This window comes from Heloderma suspectum, chromosome 3, assembly GCF_057233095.1.
Source record: "Heloderma suspectum isolate Gila_16-S chromosome 3, 16-S_ref, whole genome shotgun sequence".
Taxonomy (NCBI): domain Eukaryota; kingdom Metazoa; phylum Chordata; class Lepidosauria; order Squamata; family Helodermatidae; genus Heloderma; species Heloderma suspectum.
In genome coordinates, this window is record NC_139460.1 from 307,632,071 (window position 1) to 307,652,208 (window position 20,138).

At 41.5% G+C, this 20,138-nt stretch overlaps 1 protein-coding gene and 1 non-coding gene across 5 annotated transcripts in view; one reads left to right on the forward strand and one right to left on the reverse strand.

The window, feature by feature from the left end:
• TNIK (TRAF2 and NCK interacting kinase) overlaps nt 1–20,138 on the reverse strand; it is a 424,016-nt gene that overhangs the window by 86,343 nt on the left and 317,535 nt on the right. For all 4 annotated transcript variants that reach the window (XM_084847490.1, XM_084847491.1, XM_084847489.1 and 1 more), the window contains 2 exons: nt 16,494–16,697; nt 417–581 (listed from right to left, as the gene is read on the reverse strand). In XM_084847490.1, the coding sequence (XP_084703616.1) occupies nt 417–581; nt 16,494–16,697 (369 nt within the window). The remainder of the gene's footprint in view (nt 1–416; nt 582–16,493; nt 16,698–20,138) is intronic.
• On the forward strand, nt 7,321–7,420 carry LOC146351546 (U6atac minor spliceosomal RNA). The gene has a single exon (XR_014789747.1). It is a non-coding gene; the product is annotated as a U6atac minor spliceosomal RNA (small nuclear RNA).

Here is a 20,138-nt window from a genome sequence, read left to right on the forward strand (position 1 = left end):
AGAAAGAGTGTGGGGTGGCTTTGGCCCACCTGCAGTCAGCATGTGGCCCATGACACTTTACCTATGAGGAAATGTAACAGAAAAAAAGAATCTCTGCCCCGTTCTAGAGAATTTTCACATGCTGAACTACTGTGCTAGTACTGCACCTCACAATATCTATGAGCAGTGGGACTGAATCAGGGTGTCATATGCTGGATCATGTCTGAGGATTTACAAGATTAGTTCAGCATGCCCAAATCAACTGAAAATAGAGACAGGCAATTTGACTCAGTGTTACCATCATTGTAGTAAATCATTTCTTGGTAGATGTAGAATGAGTAGGCAAGACAGTACCTTGCATGAGAAACATCTGTCGTATTCCTGTTTGTTTTGCATACGGCCAGCAAAGAAAATGAGGCTCTACTAAGCCACTGTACCTGTGGATCCACTGGTCTGAGCATGGGTGGGGTCCGGGCAGGCTGCACCCCACTAATACTAAAGGACTCTGAACGAGGAGGCAGGTTTGGATCAGATATCCTGTTGGCCACTTTGTGAGGCATGGCCGGAGAACTCTGTCGGTTGAGCCTGGAACGCTCCTCTACCTGAGGCAACAAGAGAGAAGAAACGGTGAACTCAAGTTATCTGAATTAATGATCTGTAATATTTCTAAAACCTGTACAGCCATTTTCTCAGCCCAAATTTCCAATTGGCAATTAAAAAAAATAGTTAATGTTTGAACACAGATTCTTGGCTACTGCAGAAGACTTTCATATCAGTAAAAAAAGCACACTTCAACAAAAAATTTTTTTTTTTATGAAAAAATAAAAATCTTCTGCTCAGTGAGCAGAAGATGACATGGCATCTGCAGATCTCTAGATCCACCTATACCAGTCAAAGAACGCATTGATTAGAGAAATGGATGTATGAATCCATATCATTTCTTAGTGGGTGGTAGCAGGTAAGAATCAGGATGGAGAATTAAGTGCACATTCACAAAACAAAACCCCACTGAATAAAACAGAAACCAGTTGAAGGAGAGAAAAAGGAAGACAAAAGAAAAGGAAGAGTGAGTGAGAATGAGTGTATAGAAAAAGATAAGAGGTTGCCAGACACAGAAGATAAAATTGCTAGATGTGGGAAAGATGTCTCAGTTCAAAAGGGATTACTTAAGGGGAAGTGTTTAGAACACAAGAAGAGCCCTGCTGGATAAAGCCAAGGGCTTATTTTGTTTGGCATTTGGTTTCCCACCATGGCCCAAAAGTGGGGCATGAAAGCAACAACCCTCCCATGCTGGCCCCTCTAGCAATAGGTATTCAGTGGCAGTCCAGCAGTGGGTATTCAGTGGCAGATTTATTTTTGTATAATGCATCTCACTTATGATTAAAGAAGTCAACTGTGTGTATTAAAAACATACAACTACTAGATCTCACAATTGATCAATACTGCATTATTCCTTTAAAACAGACAGTTGACGTGCCTGATAGTCTTTACAAATGTGAAGACGTTTCTTTATTTCAAACAGCATGGTAACCTTAACACAAGACAACAAAAGGAACTAGTCACCTTCTAAAGAACTGAGAGAATATGCATCTAGCAACTATGAGAAAATGTGCATCGACAACTACAATCAATGCAAGACAATGCATGGTGACAGGAAGGGATGGTGTATGAAAAAATACGAAGTACTTTAAAACCATGATATACTTAATAAATCATTAACATAAATTTTGGTGTGTAATTAATGAATGGTTCACAGCTTATCCTATAAATTGCTCATTAACTGGATACCACAATCAAGTTTACAAATGATCCATCAACCCTAAATTAGTATTTAATGCAATGTGAAACTATTGCTTGAAGTTTATGAAGCAATTTCATCATGTCTCATGTTTGACATGCAAACGCACAAACTAAGTATAGCAGTAGGATAATTTCTTTTACCTCAAGTTATTTCCAGGGCCCTCAGTAGTCCTGGTAAACAACTGTATTCACTTTTCTTCATAGACTTGTTTTGATATTTCAAAACTGGTACCCTATTCTTTCCACCCTGAACTCCTTTTCCTTACCTAGCAAAAACATATCCCCATATTTGCGTATTTTCCAATATGAAAGTCCTTTTTTGTTCATTTTCCAAAGAACACAATGAAAAGCAGTATCTACGGCATGCAAATTTCTCCAAAGCCTCCAATGAATGGTGTATGAATTGTGTCTGTTTTTACCATGTTACTCCAGATAAAGTACAATTTTGATCCAAATTTACTTTTAAGGTACTTACTCTTAAAAATGGCTATACAGGTTTCATACAGTTTCCTACTTGTCATGAGAAAGCAGCCCTCCAATCCCTGCCCAAGCAGCTTGCTGATATTTATATTGCTCTGGGAGATTAGAAATCATAGGCAAGAAAATGCATTTGATGCTGTATTACAACAGCAGTGATCATGGATTTCTATCATTTGCAAAATCAGAAACATATATTTTGAAAATTCCCTGATGTGGCTCCAGGATGAGCAAGCCCCATGGAAATGGGAGCAGGCAGTTGATAAGGAGGGCATGCAAAGACAGAGAATGCCAGGCTCCTCCCAGAGAACGGCCTCTTTGGCTTTTGTCAATCCAAAGACTGTACTGACAGTGTACATATGCATATGCACATAACGCATATGCAGCCTTATGAAGCCAACAGACAACTTACAGGTCACTGATAGAACCTTGGCTTTCGGTTTCAGAAAGGCAAGCGCAGCAGTAGGAGTGCATATCCAGAAGATAACATTTGGCAAACAAAAGCTTAAAGAAGTGATTCCCAAACTGTGTGCCGGGGTGCACTGGAACTCTGCTAGTGTGTCAAGAGAAACAAAACTAAGGTATTAAAGGCTGTTGTGAGCCCAAAGACCATGTCCACAATGAAAGCTGCCTGCTGAATTTCTGTATGATTCGCTGCTCTGGCCATGCTTCCTACTAGTCAGCTTCTGCTGATCATCCAGTTGGTCCCGATGTAGCACAGGAACATACAAAGCTGCTTTATATTAAGTCAGACCATTAGTCCACCTAGCTCAATACTGTCTATACTCTGCCTGGCAGTACATTTCCAGGATTTCCGTCAGGAGTCTTTCCCAGCCCTACATGGAGATACATATCCAGAGAATCTTGGACCTTCTGCATGCAAACGTTGCTCTGCCATTGCATTATGGCCCCACCCACATGTAGAAATGGAGCTGAATTTCCTGACCATAGAGGTGGCGTGTCCTGAACAGAGACTCACACAGAAACCCAATAGGAGAGGCATTCCTGGGGGCATGAGGTTCTTACTCTTACACACTGTAAAAACAACCCTTCAGTTTTAATACAGAAAAGACATGGGCCCCAGTTTGGGAAACACTGGCTTAGAGGCTGCAGAACCCATTGACCACCATTTGTATTCCAAGAGGATTCTTACCTCTTCCAGTACTATAACGACAAAACACATGTTTTAAGTGAGTTTTCAATAAGTGACGCAATATGGCAGCAAGAACACATGCCGGTCGAAGAAACTGTAAGGCCAGAATTGAGTGATGTAGCTTGATTAAAAGACATTATGCTTTTATGCTTGACAGAAATATCAAGAGATTAAACCATTTCATACAAAATATCATTCCAGATCTGAATCAAATGCAAACAATCACAACAAATTTTTAACGTCATGAAAGCTCATATTGTTATGTGCATACTAACATACTATCACCATCACCAGTGGATGCTTACCAAACTTCTGTGGTGCTCTTAATATGATTGCACTACAAAGAGGTTTTCAAAATAAGAAAACAAGTACTTGATAGGTTGGATTACTATACTGGGCTATCATGAAGAGCCTTATCAAACTCAGGAGAAAGAAATAGAGAACAGCTTTCAGTCCTGCTAAATCTCTGGCAGTCTTCATTATGCTGAGCAGGTGAGTGGGTATAAGACATTATTTCAAAAAGAAGCATCTGAGGAGGGGGAAAATCCTCTTATAAAAAGGGTGGGAGGACTAAGACAACACAAACATCAGAGCAGCCAAAAGAAGGGGCTGAGGACAGATGAGGTAAACATTGCATGCCTGTTGTGGCACTTTCATATCCAACTTGTGAAGAAAAACCCTAATTTCTCCAGGAATAAAGAGATCTCCAGCTGCCTCCTCCGAAAGAACTTCTCTCCTTTCCAAAGGCTGAACAAAGACAGTGACAAACACCCCTCTCCACGTACAGTCTTCAATCTTGGATATAGTCTGAGTCTTATAGACCTAGCAGGGAAAATTTAATTATCTGATTCTGAAAAAATGGCAACTGCCATGATAAAATATTACATCTGTATGTAATTGTATGCCCCAGTAAAATATGCCCCAGTAAATATCCATAGGCTTTTGGTAAATTTTCTTTGACCCTCTTGTAATGTTCTTTACTTCACTTCCTGTTTGCAGTCCTCCAAATGACCATGAAGTAGTGGATAGAGCTGCCAAAATAGCTGGGCTCTTCTGGTTTTTTCTCTGATCCCAGAGGTAATGTGGAGTGCATTCTGGGACAGAATCCAATAATTCCACACATAGGACAAACAATTTTCAGCACAGGACAACAGGATTAAAATAACCTTTGGGCCGGATGTCATCACCTAACACTCAACCATTTTGTTCTTAAATGAGCTTGTTGTGGAAGGGCAGTCTGCATAACTGAATCAACAATGGTTTTCAAGATGGCAACTTTAATGTTAAGAAACTAGACATGTCTTTAGAGGTGTTTCCCCTATAAGGCTCAACAAGGTCATTTGGGGCTAGAGATGGTCACCTAGAGCATGTGGCTATCCAAACAAGATACTGCTTTATGTTTCACTTTTGAGAAATGCATTATAAATCTACTACACTGTGTTATTTAGGGTCAATCTGTCAGCTCCTTAAGAATCCTGTGTAGCAGCACATGGACACAAGGCAAGTTGGAAGACAGAAAAATCAATAGTACTTCTTTGGAACAAAGATGTGTCTGCATAAACACTGGGAAGCAGTCCAGCTGGTGACAGGTTTATTTCAGTATGTCTCTGAGGAATTTCAGAGAACATGCCTATTATTCAAGCCTATGCCAAAGATGATCAAACCAAAATCTGTCTGTCTGTCTGTCTGTCTGTCTCCTGCCAAAGCCAACAAGAGGAATTCACCAGAGGAATGCCAAACCAGAATGCACAGCAAATTGATGAGGTGCAAACTATTTTAAAAAATAGAATGCAAGATGTACATACATTACCTTTTAACTATCTGCTTTTAACTAACGGCATTTCAGCAACCCAACAAATGACGAGACACTTGGGTCTCCTGGTTTGCAGATCTGTTTCACAAGACACTTACTGATGTGGCTGTAGTTTTAAGGTTCCTACTTCATACATGCAATTGGAACTCAGCCTTTATAGTCTTATATGGCTCTTCTGAGTACATGTAAGTAACCAAAATCAATGGAACTTATTACCATATAAATGGATTTAGCATCAGTTTGCATGAGAAACACCCCTGCTCCAGCATCTTATGTACTTTTCAAAGTTTTTCCTGTGTTTATAACTAAAGTTTTTCTTAGGCAAACAGCTGAACAAATGCACTTTGGAGTAACATTAATTTAGCCTTTATTTATGCTGTGATCAGTCTCAGTTGCAATGGGGATACAAGCAGAAGTCCACCACTGCCATAAGCTAACAATTCTTTCAAGATGGAAAGCATTTTACAATCAGAATGCAAGATTACATTTTACACTTTTTTATGCTAACTAATAATAGTAGTAAAAGAACTTTTAAAATACACTTGATTCTTCTGCTCAATTGGTATTTCATCACAAGTTTAAGAATGTACTAAACATTAAGCAACTTTCATTTTTTACAAAAAGTTCTGCTCCTTGCATCAACAAATCAATCCAGAAAGATCAGTGCAAATAACGTTTTGGAAGATGTACTCCCCTTCTGTGGCATCTGATACCATAACCTGCCACATGCACCCAGATCATGAACTATGAGGCGAGTTGCTGAATGCCAGCAGACCAGAGTACAGGGAGGAAAGGGATAACATTGTCTTGCCATCTTAACTGGTGTTTGATAAACATTAGAATGTTTTGTATCTGTGCACGTGTCTTTGTCCATGTAAGATATGTACATAAAAGAATATGAAGTCCTGAAAGCTGCCATCTAATTTACAGCATTTTCACTGAGTCAGTTGACTTAAAAAGAAATTATTTCTCCCCTTTGATTAAACTGTGAATCTGAAATAAATCTGTAAATATGGAAATGCCAATGATTTACATGAAAAAAATCAAAGTCATAGCTTGCTGAGAGCAAGCCCTCTGCCTTGAATCTGTTTGCACCTCAATTCCCTTTGCTGCCCCTGCTCTCCCATTCCCCCCTCCATAAGGAAATTAATTAATCTTCAGGAAGGGGTTGACATAACAGGTGGTGGAGGGTGCTGCTGAAGACAGGCAAGGCCCATTGGGCACCTCTTCCTTCCCCAAAGTAACTAAAGTTTGGGGTAGTTCTTTGGATAGTTCAAGGTCTATAATTTCTGGCAGCAAACACAAAACACACTGGCAACATCACTCATCTTACTTACTTTTGGGAAGGAAGAGCGGCTCTCCTGTTTTTGGAGCCCTCTGGCATCTGCTACCTCAACTTCAAAGGTGATGGTCTTTTCCTTGGGAGAGGGGGTTGCAGGTGGCAGAGGGAAATGGATCTTTTTGAGTGTTCCTTTCATATGCCCAAAAGCCCATCAAAAGGTTTTAAATGTTTAAAAGGAATGTTCAAAGTGATGGCTGATTTTAAGGCAAGTACCAGACTGCTCATCCATCACTAGTTTTGACTATTAAAACATAAGGCAGTTATCTTTTAAAAAAGTAATCAAAAGTAAGCAATAGTTGCTCTTTTGGGATAGACCTAAGCATCTCCATACACAAAGTTCTGAACATACAGCAGTGCTTTGGCATGTTGTTTCTTAAAAGGCACATCCTGCATGGCAAATGTAAACACTTTTCAAAAACAATTGTGACATGTCTGTAGCAGTGCTATTCAAAGCAAAAAGATTTTTTAAAAGTTAGAATCCTACTAGATTAAAATAGCAAATCGGAAAGGATTGATGGATTTATTCATGGAAAGTTGGATTGAAAATAGCACCTCATGTGAGTATAGCAGAAAATCATTATAAGATCATCACACTGTGGTATAATACTCTTCCAAACATTAGAAATACAGATGGATATACAGAAGGGAAGGATGGTGGTTTGATAATACAAAAAAAGGGGGAGGGGTAGTAAAATAATCAAAATATTTTGGAAAGAATATATTGAGATTAATAGAAAAACACAAGGTACTATATTGCTGCAGTATGAAAGGAGAGAAGGTTAGCACTCTACTTGATGGAAGAGGTTCCAGTAGCCTGTAAATACACATATGGCCTCTAACAAGGCCATAGCTTAGTGGTAGAACTAGGCATGCAGAAAGTCCCAGGTTCTATCCCTGACATCTCTGGTTAAAATGATCAGGTAGCAAGTAATTGGAAAGACTTCTATCTGAGGCTGCTGCCAGTCAGAGTAGACGATACTGCACTAAATGGAATAACAGCCTGATCCAGAGGAAGGCCCCTTTAGTCCCATTGAACATCACGAATGGAACTTCATGACCAACAGGTCCCACTGATTTTAATGGGACTAAAGTGTGATTAACGTCCCTCAGGTTCAGCCCAAAGACTGAAGAACTTTGTTCACTGATTAAGAGGAAAATGTATGTTGTTCTTCCTTTTCTGATCCCTTGTTTATTTACATGTAGTTTATTTTCTAATCAGAAGCTTTTTTATACATTTTGGCCAAAACAACCACAACAACAACCCAAGATTTCCACTCAGCAAAAACAAGTTTTAGTTGCGCCTAAACACAACCCTTTAGATCACGGACTCAAAGCTCTTTCCACTTTAAATTTTGTCAATGAGCTCCCTCTACCATTTTCTCCAAGCAGAGAGAAAGAACATTTGCCTGGATTTTTAAACTTTAAAGTAATAGAAAATGACAGTCCTTCTGCAGATTGAAAATAAGGTGTTTTGGGATCCCTTCAAAACAAGGACCTGGATATAGCTATGGAACCTCAGTGAGTAAGTACTATGGCAAGAATGACAAGAGCAGTGAATCTGGACACATTACATGTAGACTAGGACTAAATGACCTTGGCTAACAGGGAAGGGAATATTTTGAGGGCTGTCACCAAATTAAAAAAAAACCTTAGCTGATTGAATCACATATGTTAGGGTGCAATCCTTCTGAGACAGTCTGCAGCCTCCAACGTCAGAGGCTGTTGAGTATCCAAAGCAAGGCAGCTGTAGCACAGAGGTGATCCTCACCTCCATGGTCTGGCTACCTTGCATTTTTGGCTAGATGGCCGATTTCAGCTGTATAGACATGGCTTTGGGGAGTGAGAGGGAAGGAGGCCAAGCTGCACATAGGAAGCTGCGTAAAGCAGCTTCCACAGTTTCCTCCCCTCCCCACCCCCCTTTCCCCATCTCTGTGCTCTGTTTTTGAATGTGGAGATGTAGGCAGGACAGAGAGAATCACACTGGCTATGAGGGGACATGGGAGGGTGGTTTCTGGGAACTGTGTTTGGAGCCCTGGCTCCAATCTCAGTTCCCAGAAACCGAAAAATCCTACAGCCCTCTAGACAGTGTCTAGTGGCCATAGGGTTGCTCCCTTAAACAATTAAATCTGCATAAATGTGATTAATAAAAAACACTATTTCTGAAGAGGAAATATGTTTAGATGATACACACATTCATTGGAGTAAGTGTAATCCTAGAAGAAGAAATCCTTCCTGTGTGGCACAGAAGGATGTTTCTTTTAACATGGCACCTATCATCTGTGGTTTATGTAAGCACTTATATTAACAATTACTATATTTTTAAAATCTTGCTGTCCAATCATAATAAAGACGGGGACCCTTTTTAATCAAACACAAGGCTTTTAATTGATGGATCTAGCCAATTAATTCATTAAACTTTGCAAACTTTGGTAATTTAATTTTCTTTTTCTCAACATATTTTCAAGATGCCTGAGGAACCACCAGATGTATATATATTATAAACACCTAGGTGGCTTGTTTAAACATATTCTATTCAAAGCAAAACAACATCCAAGTGCTTTGCTTGGTGTCATTTATTCCATCCATGACCCAGAGAATTTCAGCTATTGGGTGGCATAGAAATGTAACAAAATAAAGTAAAATTTAGAAAGCCCCAGCTTACAGAATGGCAAAGATGCTACAGCTTATTGGCAATACTGGGATAATTCACCCAATGGAAGTGGCTTTAAGCGATGCTGTCCAGCATATCGCAAGTCAGGTGTGCTTGATGAAAGAGATGTGCAATTATTCACATGCAAACCTAGAGCCTGTTTCTCATTAGATACCAGAGGAGAACACTTGGCAGAAAAACAGGAAGAGTTAGAAAATGATCCCAGAGCTACCTGCAAAGTGACGCCAGAAGAAGAATTACCCTGGCAAGCTTTAGAAGACTGAATCAGATCAGAGTTGGAAGAAAATGAAAGGGCATTTAAAGATGCTGAGCGAGAGCTGGAAGACAAAGGTGCCAAGTTGGATACATTCAGCTGATAAATTTGTGGAGAAAGATCCAGAGAAGGAACAAGAAACTGTTCCAAGCTATGTCCTATTATTTTCTGCTGAATCTGTGCATGATGGTTCCCAGTAGGAAGCTGACAACATTCTAGGACACTCTCCAAAGATGCATGGTGCTTCTTCCTATCAGCTTGCATTTTCGCAGATCTCAAGAAGCAGGCTGGGCTAGAAGCACTTAGATCCAGGTCATTATGTGTTGCCGAAATACTGTTTAAGGATGGAACGCTCCTCGAAGGACTAATGCTACTTGGGCATAGATGTGAAGGAAGGTACTTCCTTCCCTTGTCTCCGTTGTGTTCTTGGAAGTTCATTTTGATTTTATAAGCAGGCAATGGTGGCTTACCTCTTTCTGGAAGGTGAGGAGAAGACACACACTTGATCTTCAATCTTGTTTGCCTATCAGGACTGCACCCTTGTGACCGAGACCCTTTGGGGGATTTTGCATTATCCTTTTTCCATCGCTCTTGAAAACCAAGTCTAGTTTCAGAGGTTACCCAAATAGGTATTTTCTTTGGCCCTTCTTGCGGACTTGGCATGGAAATCTTAATAACAGGCAACAACATTTCTTGTTGAGCAGAGGCCAACAAATCCTTTTGGTGATGGTCTAATGCTTGTGAGTGTTGTTTACCATGAGGTACAGAAATATTAGAAAAGGGTTTAGAGTTGGATTGTGGAACTGTGCGTTTGTCAAGGAAGGGCACCAGTTGTTTGGGAATGGAACTTTGTTTCGGTTTAGCTGGAATAACAGGCAGGTTATTAAAAGTTCGCTGCTGTACCTGGGGAAGTAGGATTACAGAAATTAAACTATTAAAACACATATTTTAGTTAACATAATATGTAATTGTCAATGTCCTCCACCATGTTTAGTTTATAAGAAGTACCAGGACTCAAATGTGCTTAGAAACCCCTAGCCCCAGTCCAGAGATACATGGAAGCTAGCTGCTCTAGCTCCCAGATGAGGCTGGTCACCCAGCCACTCTAGGCGATGTACAACAATAAAAACAGTTCATACAATAAAATTCAACATTAAAAACATCACATTTCTAAAATTACCCTAGCCCACCCCAAATGCCTGCCTGAACAACCATGTTTTTAATGCGTGGCGGAAGCTCATTAAAGAGGGGGCATGGCAGAGTTCCCTAGGGAGGGAGTTCCACAGAGTGGGGGCCACCACAGAAAAGGCCCTCTCCCTCATCCTCACCAGCCTAGCTGTCCTGGCTGATGGGACAGAGAGAAGGCCATCCAAGGCTGATCTTGTTGAGCGGCCTATCTGGTGTTGCTGGAGGCTCTCCTTGAGATAGGCTGGGCCGGAACTGTATAGGGTTTTAAAGGTCAAAACCAACACCTTGAATTTGGCCTGGAAAACAACTGGTAGCCAGTGCAGTTCCTTCAGCACTGGAGTGATGTTATCTTGCCAGCGGCTGCCTTTAATCAGGTGAGCCACCGCGTTCTGTACCAGCTGCAGCTTCCGAACCGTCTTCAAGGGTAACCCCACGCAGAGCGCATTACAGTAGCCTAGACGAGAGGAGACCAGGGCATGTACTACCGATGGGAGCAGATGGTCGGAAAGGTAGGGGTGCAGCCGCCATATCAGATGGAGTTGGTACAGCGCTGTCCGGCTCACAGCTGACACCTGAGACTCCATGGACAGAGATAGAGTCATCCTGCACATCCCCACAATTATGATTCTTCAGCAAGCCTGATTGTGTAGAGCCTCACTGGATCAGACCAAAGGTTCATCACTGCTAGCAATGGCTGGCCAAATGCTTCTTGGAATTCCTCAATAAGAACATAAAAGCAACAGTTCTATCCTGCTGTGGCTCCCCACCCTGCAAATGGTTAGATCTATTCTCCATGAATTTCCCTAATCCCCCAATACTGAGATGTTTGACTTGGCCACAGTAACACATGCCTTAGTTACATCCTGTTTGGATTACAGTAACGAACTCTATGTGGGGCTAACTCTGAAGAGTGCTCAGAAACTGCAACTGGTTCAAAGAGCTGCTGCCGGACTGCTGACTGGGGCTGGCTACAGGGAGCATACCACTCCTCTGCTAAAACTGCTTCATTGGCTCCCAGTCTGTTTCTGGGCACAATTCAAAGTCCTGGTCATGTCCTATAAAGCCCTATATGGCCTGGGTCCAGGTTATCTGAAAGACCATATTCTCCCCTATGAGCCTACTCGCGCCCTGAGATCTTCAGGGGAGGCCCTTCTCGTGGTCCCGCCACAATCACAGACAAGTCAGGAACTCCCTTCCTAGAGAGGCAAGAGTGGCACCCTCCTTGATACGCTTTCGCAAGCACATAAAAACTTTTTTGTTCCAGCAGGCCTTTGGGGATAGCTAGTCTGGACCTGTGACAATATGACCAATGGATACTATGGTTATATTTCTTGTCTTTTAACATTTTGATATTTTATACAATTTTAATATTATTGATGATTTAATTAACTTTTGTATACTTCTATTTATAGGTTTTAACTGTACAAGTGTTAATGTTGTAAAGCCACCTTGTGTCCTGGTATTGGGAAAAAGGCGGGATATATATATATATAAAAATCTTAAAGCCATCTCAGTCAGTGGCTATCACCACATCTTGTAGCAGTGAACTCGCCAAGTTCATTATGCATTAGTCCTTTCTGTTGTATGTCCCAAATCTACTGCCAATCAAATGTCTTAGGGATATGCAGAATTCTAGTGTTATGAGAGAGTTTAAACATACCCTCTATTCCCTCCCTCTAAGCCACCCTCCCCAAGCCAGCACCCTCCAGATGTGTTGGACTACTACTGCCACAATCCACCAGCCAGCTAAGTTGTTGTCCACCACATCTGGAGGGCTACCCTAAGCCATTTATAATTTTATGAACATCTATCATGTCTCAGCTTAATTACCTTTTGTTCTAAACTAAAAAGCCCCCAATAATTTCTAGCCTGTTTTCATAAAGAAATTGCTCCAATACCATGAGCATGTTGGTTGCCCTTTCCTATATTTTTTTTTTACAGTGAACTGATATAATTTTGAAATGGGACAATTACATTTGTACACAATATTCATAAGGGGGACACACCACTGGCCCTTTGTTGCACACTGTGAGGAATGAGGAAACTCATACTGTTGGATTATTGTTCAAGTCTCCTTCCCTCAAGCCCTGGCATAATTTTTACATTTTTTAAAAGGCAGAGGATGTGCGTATACCAACCATTATCATATAACCTTTTAATATGTGTGTGGGGAAGGTGCCCTTGAGGTCTACCGAGTAATACACCCACAAACATCCTAAGTTCACATGCACAGACCCCCTTTTAAAGATTTCTCTTAAAACTTTAGTGGATAAAGGTGTGTGTATGTTTCTGTCTGTTCACTATTCCTCATATAGGTCTTTACAAGTAATGTTTAAGAAATAGTCCAAGGGTACCCACTTCTACATGGCAACGTGCCACCATTTCAAGAATGTATTGTTATTGTTTTATGTGCATGTTTTTGGCTCACTAGTGTAAACTAATTTGAGGGTGCAGCACAAGCCTTTCATAAGTAATTTACCTAAATATTGTTTTTAAAACAACGTGCATCCTGCCCCCTCCCCTGCTCAGGACATTCAAGGGCTTTTCTTTTTTCTCCCCACCTCTGGAATGAAATTGATTAGTAGAGAAGCTGCTTCGTCTGGTCTAGTCAATTTCACTGCTCCATTTACTTATGTTGGGCAAAGGGAAGCTACTTTCATTAGGGATGACAAAGAGCTTTTGACTTTGCTGTAAGGCTCTCCCTCCTTCCCTGCTATATTTGTGGGGTGATGGATCACAGTTAGTGCCATGGAAAAATTGCTCCACAGCCCATAGAACCATATAATACAGAAAAAGGTTTTGAAAACCCTCCAGCACCATTTAACGTGCATCCCCACAGTCACAAGGACTAAAAATATGCTTTTGGGAGATGAAGAAAAAGAAAAGAAAGCTGTGATTTTCAGGTATCTAGATTCTACACCATAAGATGTACTGCCCTGTGTATAGGTCACTCACAAAAATGGCATATCTACAACAGACAAGAAGCTTTTGAAGTGGTAGAAATTTCCATGCTCCAGTGACATATAAGATCTTCTTTTGAATGGACAATCCCTTCTTTCAGGGTGCTAGTATAATGTGGGCATGCCAGTTTCTCATTCAGCAGCTGGGACTGCTATGATAATTACAGCAGTGATGACAGCAGGCTGCTCCCGACCTTGACCTGTCAGCAGGAATCATCAGTATCAAACCAGCTGCAAAAACTAACTGGGGCTGGTGTTCAGGGATTTATTCTGTTCTTTCATGTCCCCCTTCTGCCTCTCGCCTTACAACATTGACAAATAAACAGCTGTCAAGACAATTATATGCAACAGGCTCAAAGGAGAAGATGATCCAACCTGTGAAGCTTAATGTGCAAAGAAATACTTCCATACAAAACTGTGGCCAATCGGACAATAAATAAAAACTGTTGGCACAACAACCACGGCACACTGAATGATCAGATACATTAGGCCAGAAGACAGCTTCCTCATATGGTCTAGGCCAGTGGTTTTCAAACTGTGTTCTGGGGAATCATGGGTTCTTCAATATGAAGATCAGTAATAGAGATCGGCTTCCCTGAAAGACTGCTTGCTTATCATGTACTAAAATTCTCCTGCAACGTGCAGCCACAAGGAGGTATTTAGTGTGTGTTAGTGTGCACTCTTAGTTGACATGGGGGAGCAAAAAAACTCAACAGACCTGGATAATGCTCCCGCATAACTGAATGCACACCTTAGAACACATTCCAAATTCTTCTGCAATGTGTTGAGGTTTTGTGGTAGATGTGCAGAAGTTCCTCAGTGCATGATGTGGAAAGAGTTTCTTGAATACAGAAAATTTAAAGACCACTGACTTAGGTTCAGTGCCTGTGGGTTACACCAGAGATGTTTGAGAGCAGAGGGAAAGGGTTACTGTGAAACAGTAAGTACCTTTTGACATGGGTCTCAAAACAAAACGCCTACAGTACAGCACTGGTACTCAAGAGTGACCACCAGTGGGGGATGAGCAGGATAAAATTATGGACAGTGGAGCTGGACAGGAACATCAGATGCCCATTTTACTCACAAACACACTTCTGCCTCTATCACCCCCTCTCAAAAACTACTACCCATTTCTTTTTTCTATGGCTTCTATGTGCTATCGATGATGCCAGGGTACCTGGAGAATCTTTGGGATGATGTGGGAAGACTACTTGTTGTTACTTTCCTAGATATTGGGTAAAATGCACGCAACTGGTACTTAAAACAAAATTAAGAGGCTGTGGCAAACTTGTGCTATGAACATAACGTTTCACACTAGGGCAAGTTTGTCAATAGCCACTCTCCCTGTCATCTATAGCAAGTAAGAACTGCTTCCAGAAGACCTGGCAAAGAAACATTTGTAAACTGCGAGAGACGTGGTTCTTTATGTCTATCAGGCCACTGATGTGCCAGAAATTTATAACCATATGTGGGCAGGCAGGCTACTAAAAGGATTTTGGGCTAGTAACTTTTGTGGTCATATCTGAAAGGCTGCACCAGTGGAAATGGCCAATGGCAGCAGTGGAACAACCACAGAAGGCACAAGGTCAGATCAGCTTGGTCCAAGTGTGACAACAATAACATGCAACCTTCCCTCTTTAAAACACTGCACTTTGTATAAAACCTATAGAGGCTTTTATACAAATAGCTGGTCATCTACACCAGCTATTTTTCAGTGTAGATTCTGAAGGCTCAGTTTACGTCAAATCCACTTCAACACAGAACTGACATTAGACACCATAAAGTTAGTACTGCATCCAGGTCCAAGTTTGGCCAAAAGGGCCTTCTGAACAATGAATCTGCCTTATGAAGGCATTCAGAGAAATGTTCATGAGGGTTGCTCCAGTTATGCAGTTCCATTCCTCTTGTGATACATTTTATAGCCCTGGCCATTTTATAGCCCTTTCACCTGACACACGAAAATCTCAATTCTACTTCAGAAAGCCGTTTTTTTCACCTTAAGTTTATGTCAGTGCTTTCTGTGGGCTTCCATCATTAACAGGAGACCAGGTATACTACAGTTCCTTCGCACCATAACTAACAACGTTTTTATTTGAGCTCTATTGAATATATAATATTCAATACTCAAGGCAGAGGGGTACATGCTGGACACATTCTCTGCTATTTGGACATTTCCAGATCACCTCATGCTGGAAACTCAGTTGTGTGAAATAGGCCTGAAAAGGGTTGCAAGATCTGCCTATTGGATCTGGGGACTGAGGTAGGACACTTCTAAAAATATACGACAAAAAGATTATTTTTATATTTGATTAAACAACTGTGGTTTTTCTTACAATATAAATTTCACTGGATTTCTACTACAGTGGCACCAAATACTATCCAATTTTAATTTTCAAGTAGCAATCAGCAATTTTGATAAGCTAGAATTCCACCTCGAAGCTCTCCTCTACCCCAAATACTTAGTATTAGCCATTTAAAAATCCTGGTCAGTACCACTGTATACCCCCTCACTGCTGATGCTTCTTACTTTCTGAAGATTTCACTCAATCAGGGATTGTGCAATAAATCAGATGATATCATACCATGTAGATGTGGTTTTATGATAGAATCAAAGAACTGTGGAGTCAGAAGGTACCTTAGAGGTCATCTAGTCCAACGCCATGCTCAGTGGAGGATTCTGATGACATCAGAGAGCAAATGATTGTAGTAGAGATGAAGAGGTAGTACTGAATAATCAGCAAAAAGGGGTCACCTTTTTTTGCATTGCTGAGAATGCGTGCAAACTGAATTTTGGCTCAGCTCTGATTTTTTATCCACCCAAAGATACACTGGAAAGAGAAAATGTGACTGTCCCTACCTCCTTTGCCCAAGCAGGCTTCTCTGTGGCATTCATCCCCTCCTTGTAATGATAAAGGGGCTTCTTCTCAGCTGGTCTCTGGTCTTGCCTCTGTTGTTGTTGCTGCTGCTGCTGCAAGGAGACCAGGTAGTCTCGCTCCTGCTGCAACTGCCGCTGTAGCCTCTCCGCTTGCCGTTGCTCTTCTAACTGCTTGCGCTTATATTCCTACCAAGACATATATGCCACACAAACATTAATAAGCAGCATGATGGTTTGAAATCAGAGAAGGTACAGTCAGGATGGTGTTGGAGGAAACAACTAAGGATAAACATAGGCCCCATCTACACAGGTGATTGACTCTGGTTCTCCTGCACCTCACAAATGATCATGGCACATGATGTTCACCCCTCCCTGCAGCAAGTGCGCATTTTCATGCTGTAAAATCTTTTGCAAGATCGTTTGGGACGGATTTTCCCATTGCGTCGGCTTTAGTATGGTTTGGGAATCTGTGTGACCTCAATGACAGCGGCACTTTTGCATAATATTAATGCTCTGTTTTCCCCCAAATGAGGCTGTGCTTTGGGATGACTGTTGTTCCTTTGACATCTCCACTTCCGCCCTGAAAACAGCCCGCCAGCCTCAGAAGTAATTCCCACTGACTTCCACTGCACTTACTCAACACAAGAGCTCAGAAGGGTAGGGAAGGCTATTATTTTGAATCTATGCCTAGCCAGAGGTACAGAGCTTCACAAAAGGATTAATGAGTTTAGAAGGTGTTTTGTTTTTCCCCATATGAGCCTGCGCTTTGGGATGACTTCTGTTCTTTTGAAATCTCCACTTCTGTTCTGCTAAACATGTCTACTTAGAAATAATTCCCATTGACTTCCACTGAGGTTCCATCCCTTTGCAGCTACAGAAGTGTGGTGGTGCAGAGGTGATGGGGTGGGGGGAATAAAAAGAAAAGGCCTGGGCTCAGCGGCTGCTGAATCCTCCTCCTCCTTCCCGGGAAGGTCGTCTATGGAGCCTGGGGTGCTGCCGCCATGGATCCTCCATTGCGCTGCCCACTCACGGCTGCCATGGCCTGGCTGCTCCTGCTGAGCATGCTGCTTGAGGCCACCAGGAGAGAGGAAGGTGCACGCAGATGTGCACGCACACACCCTTCTCTCCCTCCATCTGGGCATTGACTTTCACTGCACTTAAGAGCAGGACTGGCAGGGGAGGAGCCTATGGGTTGTTGTGGGGTGTTTTTTTTAGGAAACTTGATAGTGTGAGGCTCCACCACAGTCTGCCCTGCAAAAGCAGTTCCTTTTTTGTGTGGATAGCTTTAATTGGCTGCATGTGCCATGGGAGGAGCGAAACTGATTTCATGAAAACATGGTTTTAAACAGAAATCATGTTGGAAAGCATCTCCGTGTAGATGAGGACATAGATATTTATTATGTAAGTCCAACTATTAAGCACCCTAGCAGACTATATGAATCTTGGGCCTTGTAAGTAGTGAAGTGATTTTTTGTGTGCCTCAACATCAATTTTTTTAATCATGTTGTTGCTTGGATAGAGTTAATTGTGAAGAGACTCTGGTTTAAGGGGAGATCCCATTAACTCCTTTCTATTCTATTTGTCTGTGCACATGCACTCTTTACCCTGAGTAACCCCATCCCAATTTACTTCATTGCTTACTCTTCACTGCTTTCTAAGTTACGTGTTTCACTAACCCTTGACACAAAGGTATTCATCTGGCCCTGATCCTCCAGGAACCCAATCTCCGCTCAATCTTTTTTCAGGCCCAGTCAAGTGAGACAACTTTAGGAAAGAAAAATACTCACAAAACTACAGTCCATTGTATTCTGTGTGGAGGCTGTGACAGTTAAACCAGTATGAAACCCGTTTAAATTTGTAATCTAAATGGGGCCATCTAAATTATGCATATTTGGAATGGGGATGGAACCACAGGGAAGTATGATCTTCATGCCTCCAGCTTGAAGCTGTCATGGGCATGGGGAAAAGCTTGAAAATCTGTGCTTAAGACAAATAGCTGATTTCTTTTAAATCACTTCATTTTAAAATAATCATTTTGTTACATTGATAGGCTGATTTGTAATTTTTTCAGTCTCAAAGTCCTGCAAGAATTGTCTAAAAATACTTTTATCATACAAGGTTAGGAAACTGGTTGACAGGAACAGCATTCTTTATACAAGGAAGGGCTTGCATTCCCTGTCTAATGGATCTACCAGGAAAAGGGAAATAAGGCATGACTATATCAACAGCACTGATAAATATAACACTGGCTTAAAAAAAGAAAGAAAAGACAGACAATTCACATCCAAAATACTGATAAGATATAAATTTGGCTTAGGGGAGAGGGAAGAGAGAGTACAAGCGTAGGAGTATATGTAAGGGACATTCAGCAATAAAAAAAATGACAAAGCTGAAAAGGCAATGCAAAAACATTGCTGTCAGGAATGTAAAACTAAGCAGTCTGCAAATGAAATATACCATCAAACCCCATAAAATCAAGCAGAGATTACAGGGAGCAAGTACATTTTAGTTAGATGCTATTCCAGCACATGCTGCCAGTAGCTTTCAATTAATAGCTCTGCAATAAACACAGCAGGCCTGAGAAGAAGCCTGTTCCTGTCATGAAAATGGAGAACATTCTAAAAGCAGGCCAAGCAAAGAAAGGGGTGTACAGCAAAGGATGCTCCATCAATGAGTGTTCTCATTATTTACAGAAAGGCAGTAAAAACAGTCAGAGATTGGCTGTGTTTACATTCAAACCAACGTTACATGCTATCCTTCTCTAGTCAGGAGCTGGAGAGAATAAGGGAGTTATGCATTTGGACCAGAGTTGGCAAAATACCTCCTCAGCATGACTCTTCATACTCACATGGGCCTAGTCTTTTAGGATTGCCACTTAAGTTGTTTTGATTCCTGGTCCTTTTTCTTTTGTTTTGTGATCTTAAAACACACTCTTAATGGGTAGCCCACATTTGCCCTTCAAGACCTTCTACTGATAGGGAAGGTGGGTTAGGAACACTGGCAGGGGCACCACTAATCCTGTATTTCAGACTACATATGCTTATTCCTCAGGATCACTTGTATTTCTGGCCAACTCACTGACTCTACAGACGAAGGGACTATTGTTGTAAAGAACTAAATTGGCCTGTACACTAGATATGCATGCCAAAGGCACAATACTCTTTCCCTCCACACTGTGAGGGCCCCGATCCAAATTGGCCTCCCTGGAGTTGCCATTAGTTGCAGATTGTGCCTGTATGTTTTCCCTTCCATGGCTGATAGTTGCCCAAAGAGAGGGAAGGATATGGATTGGGGCCCTGGCATGGGGAGGAGAAGTTAGAATCCCCCACCCCAGTGCTGAGACCCTGATCGAAACTGGGACCACCAGCACCTGCTTTAGAAAAAGAAAATTACATCATGAGATCCAATCACAGAGCTACTATCTAACATGTAGTTAGAGTCAATCTTGACCCCCACTCTCCTTTTGAAAACCATTTTCTTTTATTCACAAATGAACTGTGCCCTGATTCAAATTTGATATGGCCAGATAAAACTGCTTCACAGACTAGATCCAGCACTCAGGCTGCCGGCTGCCCATTCCATCACTGCCTGCTCCCCCAAACCTTTGAGTGTGCGAGAAATGTAAAT